Source organism: Tamandua tetradactyla, chromosome 9 (genome assembly GCF_023851605.1).
Source record: "Tamandua tetradactyla isolate mTamTet1 chromosome 9, mTamTet1.pri, whole genome shotgun sequence".
NCBI lineage: Eukaryota > Metazoa > Chordata > Mammalia > Pilosa > Myrmecophagidae > Tamandua > Tamandua tetradactyla.
Window position 1 is genome coordinate 59,604,034 of NC_135335.1, and position 12,583 is coordinate 59,616,616.

The following is a 12,583-nucleotide window of genomic DNA, read 5'->3' on the forward strand; positions in this document are numbered from 1 at the left end:
CCAATGACAGATGGACCCCTGATACTGTCCAGTAGATGTTGTTCTCATTTCAATTTCCATCTCTTTCCTGTTTTTCTTATTACCCATAATTCCTCTTCCTCTTTCTCCTAATTATGCAAATCCTAGAAGCACTTCCGTGTTTTGCTCTAGGATTTTCCTTCCTTTAATCCAGCCCTTAACATCTACAGCAAATTATTCAGAATCAAATGAAATTGCCAATAATTTTATTTTTACTCACAGTTGCTACTTTCCATATCTTATGTTTTATTTGGAATTCTTCCTTGGCTAAGCCTATAACAGGTGTTTAATAAATGGGTTTGAACCATGGATAACTAAAAGATATGGGTCAAACTTTTTTTCAATGATATATAAATTGTCAAGGAGGATGAAAACAGAAATCTATGTCCCTGTTGATTAAAAACAATTCATAATGATGAATGAGTATGATGTTTTCACAAAAGACTTTTCAAATGGGAAGCTTGTTTTTGAATTTTGAGCTTTGTTAATAGCAGCACTTATGATACTGAACATAAAAATCCCTGTTTCATTTAACAACTGCATAATTTGGAAATTATTAAGACAAGCTCTTTCTCAGTATGTTTTAATCATGGTTCAACTAATAATATCACTACTGGTTTCTCCAGCCCATCCTTCCTTGACTCTCCTCACATGAAGCACATTTTAGACCATCTTCAGCTCATAAATTTTAGCTCCATTAAATTCCTGCCAACACATCTTTTTTTTTTCGAAAAAAAAGAGAAAGACAATTGCACTTCTTGAATTATACTACCAACACAGAAAAAAAAAAAAAACTAAGATGGAAAACTCATGTTACTATTCAACAAATAACTTTCAAACTCTCTAAAAGATGTTTCCCTTCAATGCACAGATGTAGGAGAAAGTGTATTTCCACAAAGAAGAAATGTTTGGGATCCGAGGGAAGTGCAGTCATATTTCAGCCAGCTTCTGGAGCCACTGATTCAGAACGGCTGGCTGTTTTCTAATTTATAGTGTGTTCTTCATGTTCGACTGCCCATTTAGCCCAAGGACCCTTTCCTAGGAGAAACTTCATTTGGCTCCTGCAGGAGCCCAAGAAGAAAATAAGTAGGGATCCTGAGTCATGAATTCCAAGCAAAGTGGAATGGAACCCAAAACATTTTATATGGAGGTTTTTCCCTAATGTTCAAAATACTTACAAAAGGATATAATTAATCTGGAATACTCGTCTAAATCTTAATTTTGCAATCTGTGTTTCCATTTAAACATACCTCTTTTTAGGGAATAGGAAACTTAATATTGAGAAATATACAGGTTAAATTTATAAAGTGCAAAATAATGAACACTTAAGGGAAGTAGGCCTTGGGAAAAATCTAGAAATAAACTACGACTTAGTTATTAAATATTTGCTTATTCCCATCGGTGTAACAAAAGTCAAGTTTTCCCTCTGGCAAGATGGGTCTCACTCCCTAAGATGTGAGACTCTTGCTACTGTTCCCATCCCCACTCTCTGTCAGCTGGTTACATGCTAAGGCTGTTGGATTGGAAGTGAAGACGGCCATGACTTTGGCTCTCTCTTGCCTTGTTCACAAAGAATGACTACGGCAGCTGTTGATAGAAGCTGCCTTCTGAATCCCTATAATGAGATCCACATCTACTCTATCTTCCCTACATATCAGTGGTGTTCTCTATCCCCATTTGTTAACTCAAATCTGTCACGGCTCATCAATCCTTTAAATAAACTCCCCACACTTGCTCATGAGGTCAACAAACAACCACCACCCTGGAAGATGTCGTTGAAGGATTTCTCTCCTTTTATCACCCCCAAAGAGATATGCACCCTTTATTTAGCAGCATTACAAACGACTTGTAGTGCCAAAAATTCTAGATGTAACATTTTCCTCTTAAGACTTTCTGTTTAAACCATCCTTTGAAATGGATATGATATAAATTCCTGTCTGCCTCTGTAGATGCAGATATTCTCTCCTTTGGGTCCTGTGATCATTTTTAGGAACATAAGGCCTTTCTCCTGGTGTTGTAATGAGGTGAGTCTAAAGGGCTAGGGATGTGGGTCCAGCTGCTGGGTCTTCTTCAAAATGTCCCCAGACTCCTATACTTCTGGGCTTCCTGAATTGCTTTATATATATGAATACAGTTTCCTCCCCAAAATTACTTGCTGACATTTATTTACACTTCTTTTTGGCAAAACCCCGCAGTCCATCATTCTTTTGTCTACTATAGAACATAGAAGCACAGGAAAACAAACTTCTTTTCTTTTACATGAAATGATCTAGCATAAGACACTATGAGTGTAGGTCTGTCCTATCAGAAAAGTTCATGGTCTTAGAAAATATTCAGGGGACCTTAGTGAGTCTCCATTTAGTGGTGTTTCAATTACTGAGCCTGTCAGACGAGTCTCACTATGGCCAAACTTTGTCTTTGGGCTCAGGGCCTTTGTGTAGCTCATGAGCCAAGAAGATAAAGCAAATCTTAAAGATTTACCTTTTTGTAGAGACTCCTCAGATCTCGGTACTGCCACATGCTGTTTAGGACCTGAGATGCTGCCTTGACCACTTTTGGAGAGTGTCTGAGGAGGAAAAGACACAAAATGCCAGAGGGTTAATTGAATAGTTGGCTCCCAATTGACTATGACTTGTCAAGAAACCTCAAAAATAAACACCCTGGTGAGTGCAAAGGATTTGTTCAACCAGTCCCCAACCTCACCCTCATCAAGATGTCCAGGAACCTCTAACCATTTGGGCACAGAATTTTCAAAATGCAAACATACGAGTGTTTAGTAGTATTTAGTCAGAATGCAGATTTAGTGTTTCACTACAAAATGGAAAAGAAAGAAGACAAATGATAGTGATCAGGAAGGGCTAGATTCAGGGATTTAAAGGCAGTGCTGTGTGACACCTTTGTACTAAGAAAGAAGATACTCGTTTTCCTTCCTGAAGCCCAGGGTTGGCCCCCTATGCCTGGATGCTAAGAGGAAGTTGCTTGCATTTTGCTACTGATGCCAAGTACAAAACCTGGGCAGTGAATGTGGACATGCAGGCACACTGACACACATGGGCACACACACACACACATTTATATAGAGGAATGCATATTTACACACATCTGTAAATAAAACCCTACATACAAGTAAAAGTTCCATGCTCTAGACCATAGCGGGTCTTGCTTATCATTTTATTGAGTCATGCCTTTGAAATCCTTTGGAAAATGTAGCTAAATGTTTTGCTTCTTAAGGTTTAGTGCCAATCTGCATCTCAAAACAGAGACTTAGTCGATAAATTCATGTTGATAAAATTCTTGGAAGTCAGTTCAAACAGTGGTCAGGCAGACTTTTGACCAATCTGCTGACTCTTATGCCCCTGGGGCGGGTGCATGGAGCGCTGTGCTGCACAACTCTAGGAACCGCCATATAAGCTGGGGTTTGTGCAGGACGAGGGAGTAACTGTGCCAGCTGTGCAGGCCATGTAGTTTCTGTCGCTGCTCTTCACCTCTGCTTTTACACCAGAAAGCTGTCACCATAAATGCATAAATGAATAAATGGGGCTGTGTCCCAAGAAAACTTTATTTACAAAAACAGGCAGAGTGGGATTTGGCCCTTGGGCTGCAGTTCTCCAACCCCTGGACCATGTGAGTGGTGAGTCCCGAAGTGGGTAGGACACAGCCACTGGGGCAGACCCTGATGTGATGACAACGCCCAAAGCTGGTGGGTGCAAATGTCCATACACCCAGTGCAGGGGATGTCTGAACCTTGACCGAGAAAGCTTTTGAAATAAAGTGACCTTTGAAATAAGAGGTGAGTAGATATTTAGATGGGAGGTTGGATTTGAGAGCCTATGTAAATGAATGTTGCAAGGATAGATATTTTTTAATGAAATTATGGCATGCTAACACATGCTCAATAAAATGGCTACTCTTTTTTTGGGGATTTGACATTTATAATTTAGACCAAGTAAGGTTAAGGTTTCTTCATTCACTTACTTAAAGTCCATAGTAACCCACTCTTACTATTATTACTGGGATGGAATTCAACTTTGGTTGTGTTTGAAAATCTATTGGTTAATTTATGTGTTTTTAATAGAAAAAATTTAAACTGTTCTTAAAAATTCCAAAAATGTTTCCCTATGAAAGAATAGATATGATAAAGTAGCGTATATATTTCTTTTTCTGAAACCAACTGTTGCTAAATGATTAGACAATTTATGATAGTATTGTACTCAATGTAATACTGAATGCATAGGGGTTAAAGACAGAGTTTTAGATCTTTTCGTGGATACAGAGACAAATACATTTATGTGTCCATGCTGAACAAAGATTAGTGTTACATTTTGCTGTATTTAATCTTTATTTGCTAGATATTTGTCCATGAAAATAGTCAAGCACCTCTAGGGTAAGATACATAAATATTCAGAGTAGTGATGAGTGTTTTTGAAACATTTCATATGCAAAAATTCCTCTGACACTAATTTTCTTCTGCTCCTTGCTTAGTTACCAAATAGGTAAAGCCTGTGAATTTCTAATGAACAGCAGATTTTAACTTCTCATTTAAAATACCAATACATCATGGCATTAAAATAACCCTTGAAGGTCAAAGAAACATTGCTTTCTTTTTAGACTTTAATTTTGATCCATTCACTAAACTGAAATTGGAGCAACATCTACTTGAAAAACTATACCTATTGACTGAAGGACTGTAACAACTCAGTGTTTCTAAAGTGACAAGTGATTATAACCCAAGCCATAATACACAATTCCTTGCTGACAAGTAGCAGTTGAGACTGTTAATAGCTTTTCTGTCTTATGACAAAATACGGGGACACATTCAACACTTTTTCCTGTGTAACTGTTAAAATGGAAAAAAAATGTACTTTTGAAGCAGATGGATGGAGCAGAATGTTCGTAACGTGTGTTTAAAATGATGTGAAAAGAATAAGTTATCAAGACTTTCAAATGGTGATTATAAGACTCCTAGAAGAGTTCATAATGCTTCTGCGATGCCTGGATCTCCACCAGAGCTGTGAGATCAAGGACAGCTGAGGATTTTCAATGGTAGAATCCACTGCCCCTATGCAACACAGCTGGGCTGTTATGGAAAACATCCGTCCGGGCGGTTGCATTTGCAAGTTCTGGTGGTTTGCACACACAGCTTGTGATTGACAAGTCACCAGTCAGATCCATCAACATCACTGCATACGTAAGCTTGGGTCTATTTAGAAATAAAATATATAAATACATAAAATAGAGAATCAGAACTGGGCACATTTTTTTTTTCCCCATCTGGGCTTTCTTCTGCTACCCAAATAAAAATCAGGTTTGGATTAAACTTATTTCCAGAAATAATATTTTAAGGATTTAGGGAGCACAGATTTATAAACATTTTACACATGAACAAGTGTGAGTTGATATGGCTCCCATTTCAAATGATGAAATCATTTGCAATTTTTAAAATTCTATTTTCATTAAAGAATTTCTGTTTGATTGAGACTCATGAGTCTCTAAGTCCAATGCTATAACTGAAATGAGTGACAAATGGTGAGTTCAGTGCTAAGATTTGGGGAAATTCTCCTGGATTAATTTTTTTTTTAACATGGACAGGCACTTGGAAGCGAACCCGGGTCTCTGGCATGACAGGTGAGAGCTCTGCCTGCTGAGCCACCCTGGCCCGCCCTCCTGGATTCATTTTAAGAGCAGTGAAAAGCAATAAGCAAACTGAAGAATAGGTGGGAGATGAGGGGATAATTGTGAGAATATCTGAAGGTATAAAAACCTTGTCTTGCCCCCCAAATGAGTAACCATATAAAAAAGAAATAAACTCTATGACAGAATGGATGAGACTGATGAAGCAGCAGAACTATAACTGTGAAGATTGCTTGATTTCATCCAGCGCTACACATTTTATTAAACTCATAAATCCAGGCTATTGACATTTAGAAAAAAACCAGATAAACAATGAGACGGAAACAGGTGACTATCCAAAAAATAAATTTTCAGCTAAATTAAAGGGCATTTATGAGAACATCTATAATAAAAGTTCTTTCTCATTTCAATAATCAAGATGGGTCAGACATCACAGCATCATTTTCTGGATTGGAATGGGGATGTAAACTATTTCAGGTATTATTTTCTCAAATGATCTTTAATTACTTTCACCGAGTAGTTATCTTGAGCCATAGGACTGATAAAAGTAATGTTTTCCTTTCAGGCTCATTCAGTGATTCTTGCTGAAATGGGGATATTCTCAGAGTTGGGAGGAATTATAAATGCCAACCACTTCCCCAAGCTCCCTAGTCTTATAACTCAGTGAGCATACTTTAATCTTTGAATGACTCATGCTGTAGCACAGTCTTTGGTGGACTGTTTTTATTGTGAGTGTGTATATGTGTTTTCTTAAAAAACACTAACATATTGATCTCTTAAATGCTCAAAATAGATAAACACTTCTGTTAGAGATTTCTAAGGTCTATTGGAGCAATATAAAGAAGAAACCTGAGTGGCTCACACTCTACATAGACTAGTGTTAACTGCAACTTACAATGTCATAAGATATAATTCGAGCCAACAATCTATACTGTGCATTTATTACCCATGAGCCCAATGGGGCTTCTCTACTTGACAAAGAAAAATATTCAAATACTAGCATTGAATTTTTGATTTAGCCTGTTTGGAGGTCTCAGGGTGCTTAAACAGAAACTCTGAAACATTTTTTATATTATGCTAATATGCTGAATTAAATGAAATAATAATGAGATAGAATTTCCAAAAAGTCTCAAAGTGAAATCCTCACAGACTGATAACAAAAGGAAAATTTAGCGTTTACATGGCAAGGAAGGGGCGGAGGGGTAGGGAATGGAAAGTCAAGAATTACAGCCTTGATAACAAAAGGTTTTACCTTTTAATCTAATTTGATTACATTGAGGGACTTCCAGGATACGAAATTTTAATTAAGGCTAGTGAACGTTTTCATAAAATTGACAGTTCACTGATAAACTGACACTCTGTCATGTGCTGCTATTTTTTCTGGTATGTACAGTAGGATTTTAAAATCAAATTGGAGAGACATTTCTATTTGTGGTGATGCAGTTGTTTTAACCCTGAGCCTTATCTCTTTTAATTCCATCTCTTTCAATTCCATTCACATAAATGCCCTCCTCCTTCCTTGCTGCTGCTTCTCTCCCTGGGAAATGTATAGTCATCCTTTAAGTATCACTTTTTTCAGGATTTCTTGGAAGCCCCACCCTCAATTTTAGGTGGGAAAGTACAGGCATAGTAACTTGTTAAATTAAATCACTAGTGCCACATCAGGCAGCCAATAAGGGAGGATGCTGGCTCAGAATCTGGTTCTACTTTACTCCAATATACTCCATTTTTGCCCTTATCCATCTTGCATGGTGATGTGCTATGCAGTTCTGCAGATGTGCAGAGCCAAAGGAGGCATGCACATTGGCGCAAGTGCTTGCAACCACATGGACAACTACTCAAAATACCGTAAATATCCTGGTTAAGCGAGTTGCCTATTCCATGTGGAAGGAGCACTATTAACACACACACATGCCAGATTGTCAAGTCTCTAATACCAATGTCACAGCAGTGACCGTGTCACAAGTTATCTATGACATCAACATTGCTGGTAAAATTAGTTCCATTGCAGGGTGGGGAGACCAGAAACCATTTGCTGTCTTCCTTGTCTTGGTTGCCGTAGGACAGAGCTCTTCGGCAACACTCCCTCGTGTTTCCCACAACTCAGAGGAGAGCAGCCACACCCAGGTCTGGTTCCACCACTGCAAAGAAGGACAGTCACCACTAACTTACTTATCTCCTTTGCTTTTGGAGATGCTGACCAACTTCTCGATGCCGCCGGCATCCCGTAAGGCCTTGGCGTTCTCCATGTTCTTGGTGATCACCTCGTGCAGGGTACAGCAGACGGCTGTCACTGTGTCATCCGACATGGCCTTGCTCGCTGAGCTGTTGCTGTTGTTCCCGCCGGGGAGCCTGTGGACCAGGTCTCGCATGGCGTACTTGCCTTTGGGAAAGAAAATGAAGGAAGAGTTGAAAAGAGGTCTCGTTGGAGGGAGAAGGCAGGGGGAGAAGTGGGGACAGGGGAGGAAAAGAGAATACGGGAAGCTGTGTTAACGAGACATTGCCTTTTTCCCACCATGGAATAGTCTCTGTTGGGCAAAGTTGAACAAATAAAGAGAGAAAACAGGATTTCATCACGGAGGATGAATGGACTTTGATGCTAGATGGACGTGGGATTGAATTTCTTGGTGAGTTACGTTACCTTTTTAAGCCTCAGGCTTTTCGTCTGTAAAACAAGAACCTACTATAGCGGGATGTCGTGAAGATTAAATGAGTATGTTCTTGGGAAGCATTTCATATTCCACAATTAATGAAGACCAGGGATTCAATAGATTTCGCTATCACAGAAGTTCAGAAGAAGCACATCGATTCTCCCATAACCTCATTAATACTTTAACAGCAGCTGTGTTGGGACCTGTACTATTTAACATGGAAGAATCAAGTCATAAATAGATGGATCTGATTTCTGAGTTCTGACCCTTGTAAAGCAAAGATAAACACTTAAAGCAGGGGTGACAGGTTATACAAATAATATATAACTTGGTGTTGGTGGAGGTTTGAAGCTGTATGTACTCCAGAAAACACATTCTTAAATTGGGTTTGGACTCACTGTAGGTAGGTCCTTTTGATGAGACTACTTTAGTTAAGAAGCTGTGGCCAACCTCAATCAGAATGGGTCTTAATCCTATCATTGGAGTCTTTCTAACTGGAGTGAAATTCAGACACAGAGAGAGTAAGCCACAGAAGGGGTGGTCAGAACCTGAAACCAATGGAAACCAGAAGAGGAGGGGGATGCCAGAAGAGGCTGCCATATGCATTGCCATGTGACAAACTAAGGACCAAGGATCACAAGCAGCCAAAACCTAGAATGCCAGTCTTTGGGAAGAAAGCACTGCCTTGATGAACCTTGATTTGGACTTTTTCCCAGTCTCAAACTGTGGATGTATAAATTCCCACTGTTGAACCTGATCTGTTTCATGGTATTTGCTTGATCAGCCTAGGAAATAAAAGTAAAGGGGATGCAGAGTGGGCAGGTAAAGGGGGAGTGTTTGTTTGTATACGATTCTCCCGGATAATACTTACTAATTTGGCATGTTTGTGTGTGAAAAAATAAAATAACACAATTCAAATCAGTCTCCTTAGTTCACTTTATCATTATTACTCTTGCTGCTTGCAATGATAAAGGTACTTAGCATGACATATTTATGGAGTACTTTAGTTTACAAAAGCACTTTCAGCATCACCAATAACCTTGCAGGACAATTAATTCATCCCACCTACAGCTCCCAAGCCTGTGCCTTTAATTTACTTCTGGAGGTACTTTAATAAATGCCTGTAGCAAAGTTGGCTGTTTTTAAAAATTTTAGATGGTATTGGCAAGTGTCCAAAACTAAATTTCTTGTGTCCCATCCCCCAATGAGATATATTTGGCTAGCTTCTAAAAGCTATTTGAAATATCCTACTTTCAGGTGTTATCTCTAAGTGATATCCTCTTTTGCTGTCTAATTCTCTGGGGTATGGTGCCTGAGGGTAGGAGAAGGAGACCCAAGGGAGTAGGCAGTAATAAATAAAACATAGACCTTTTCAATTTTGATATCTGTTCTTGTCCTATGTCTAGGCAGCTTATTTTAGCTTGGGGAAAAAATGCTGATGCTTAAATTACTGAAATAGGAAAGACTAAGAATCCTCATTCACTTGATGATAGCTTAGGAAAAGACTGACAAAATCAGCTTGCCTGAAAGCTCCCCAGTGTTGCATATTTATTTTCTAATGACACTTTGTACATGGATAGTTCTCTGCTCAACTTGCTTTATCTATTTATCATTAACACAGACTTAACTCTAAGAATTTACTTTTGTTGAGCTCCTCAGCATGCTGGGGATTTTATCAGTTCATTAGCCTCCACAAACCATTAGTAGAGAAATTTGAGTTACACAGAAGTGAGAAGATGGAATTGCCCTCTCCATCCCCCCCCCCCCCCTTTTTTTTAACCTTCTAGGGGAAGTGATGGGGAAAGAGCAGCAGAATCAGAACGATTTCAGTTATTGAGCACACAGAGGCATGCTGAGTATGGAACACTGGTTTGGTGACCTTGGGCATTTTCAAGGTTAAAAGCAAAAATGAGGAGGGAGAGAGGATTTGGTTGTAGCATATTTTTAAGTTCTTGATGCTAATATTTTAAAAATTGAATCATAAAAATCTGAAGATGTGACTGAGGTTGGCCATACCTTCTTAACTAAAGCAACCTCATCAAGAGGTCCTATCTACAATGGGGCCAAACCCACAGGAATGGATGATCTTTAATGATAATGAACAAGTTGGATTTTATTTTATTTTTTTGCACAAAGAAAAACTTGCAAAATTAGTAAACATTATAGGGAAGATCTCATAGAGAGACAAGCAGTCCAACAGTTCACCTTAGTTCAAAGGATACCTTGATTTGTGAAAGCAAAACAGATACCTTGCCCTGCCTTCATGACCTACTCTCATGTAGTAACAGCATAGAAAAGAAAAGCATGAGGGTTCCTGAGGTTAAACCACAAAGAATCACAACTTCACCATCACCACTGACTATAAGAACAAACACGTCACCCTATCTCACTCAACTCCCCACCTTGGGCCATTTCTCATAAGTTACTTAGTCTCTAATGAAAATAACCTTATCTATGATTTTTTCAATACTAATATGAGACAACCCTTAGAGGTATTAACACCTTCATGAGAAAATGACTTTTACCTGATCATGGATAGACTACCTGTCACTTGGTAACTTTAGTATGCTGGTGTGTATGCATGTTTGTGTGTGTATGTGTTGTATTTCCTCTAAATGCTTGCATTTGGTATTTGGTGAGCCATTTTTCTAAATTCAGCATCTTGAAAATGTTGCAAGCAGAAATTATTTTCTCTTCTTAATGCTTCTTCCCCGAAATTTTCTATTTTCAGTTGTTCAGCACACCACGGTGCCCAGACAGAATCAGTCAGGGGATTTGTGATGCTCAGGAAAGGAATTCCCTGTAGGGCTCTTACACAGACAAGCGTTAGGGTGAATTTCATGATGGGGCAAGAGAGCTTTGTTTTTGCTGGCAGCTTCTGCTTCTCAGTCTTGTTTGTGACCATTTCTACTTCTATTTTTGTATTACACTTGGGCCTGGTATTGATTTGTGCACTACCGCCTAATTTCCCCATCGGTAGCCATAATGTTGAGCAGTGGTTTTATGATCTAACCACCTGCCCTCTACAAGATGCTGACTTCAGGGTCCCTTCCTACCACCGATTATATGTCTCTTTCAATCATTGACAGAGTCTTTTGTGTAGCTGGTCTTGTATACCACTATCAGCTGAAATCTCAAACTGATCAGAGTAAAAGGTATTTGCTTAAAAATTGGCTGGAATGGAGAATAACCCCGGCTCAGGAAGTCCACACTTCTTCATCGCTGAGAACTTAGTGCCTCTTTGGCCTCCTTTTATTTCTGGAGCTGCCAACAATGACCTGTGAGTTTCTGCTGAAAAGCGCTTACATGGTCATAGATGTAAAAAGGAGGCTGATGGTTTCCATGTGACTGTGTCTGTGGGTCAGTGTGAAAAAAGCGTGTGAAAGGTCCCTTGCAAAAGCAAAGTTGTGCATCTTTGCTCTGTGGATAGTGATAGCTCTTTCTGGTTATAATGTGGCTGGCACTTTTTCTTTTTTGGGAAACTTCTGGAGCTTAATTTGCCATAAAAATTTGTTGTGAGCATTTAAAAATGACATCTAATTTAAACAAACAATTCTATCATCAAAGGGAAGAAAACACACAAAAAACCCACATTGTAAAGATTGGTTTACTGACTATGTTAGGTTGAATTATGTAACCCTATAGACAGGTTCTTCATTTAATCTGCATTCCTATAGGTGCAAACCCACTGGGAATAGGATGTCTTGATGAGTTATTTTTAGAGAAGGTGTGACCCAGCTGAATGAAGGTGGATTTTAAACCAGATAACTGGATGCCTTATAAAGGGGAACTGGGAAGTCACAGAAGCTGGAAAAGAGAGGAGGCAAAGATCAAGCCAAGGAACTCCAACGAGTGCCAACAGCCAGCACCTAAATGCTAGACTCTGGGAGGAAGCAAGCCTTGTTCATAGTTTGAGTTTTTATTTCTTCTAACCCCAAAACCATGAGCCAATAAATTAAGCCAACCCACTCCATGGTCTTTATATTTGCATTAGGGCAAATGAAGAAACAGATCAAAGAGGTGAAGCATTCAAGGGTACTGCTTGGTTAGTGGAAAAGTCAGAATGCTGGTTGACATGGGAAAGGTTTCTTCTGGCATCTTTGGAAATCCCAGACTTCTGGAAACATTGGATAGATTTTGAATACATGGGTTTTTCTTCCCCCTTCTCAACAGAAGATAGATGAACTACTCAGCAATAAAAAAGAAAAATATATGCAATGGCTTGGGTGGATCTCCACAGTACTATGGTGAATGAAAAAATACCCATCTTAAAAGGTCACATA

General features: G+C 39.0%; 1 protein-coding gene across 1 annotated transcript in view; it reads right to left on the reverse strand.

Moving 5' to 3' along the window:
• The window catches only part of CTNND2 (catenin delta 2), a 990,776-nt gene that overhangs the window by 35,411 nt on the left and 942,782 nt on the right, over positions 1 to 12,583 (reverse strand). The window contains exons 18-19 of the mRNA XM_077116860.1: positions 7,822 to 8,032; positions 2,500 to 2,584 (exon numbers count right to left, since the gene is read on the reverse strand). Coding sequence (XP_076972975.1) covers positions 2,500 to 2,584; positions 7,822 to 8,032 — 296 coding nt within the window. The remainder of the gene's footprint in view (positions 1 to 2,499; positions 2,585 to 7,821; positions 8,033 to 12,583) is intronic.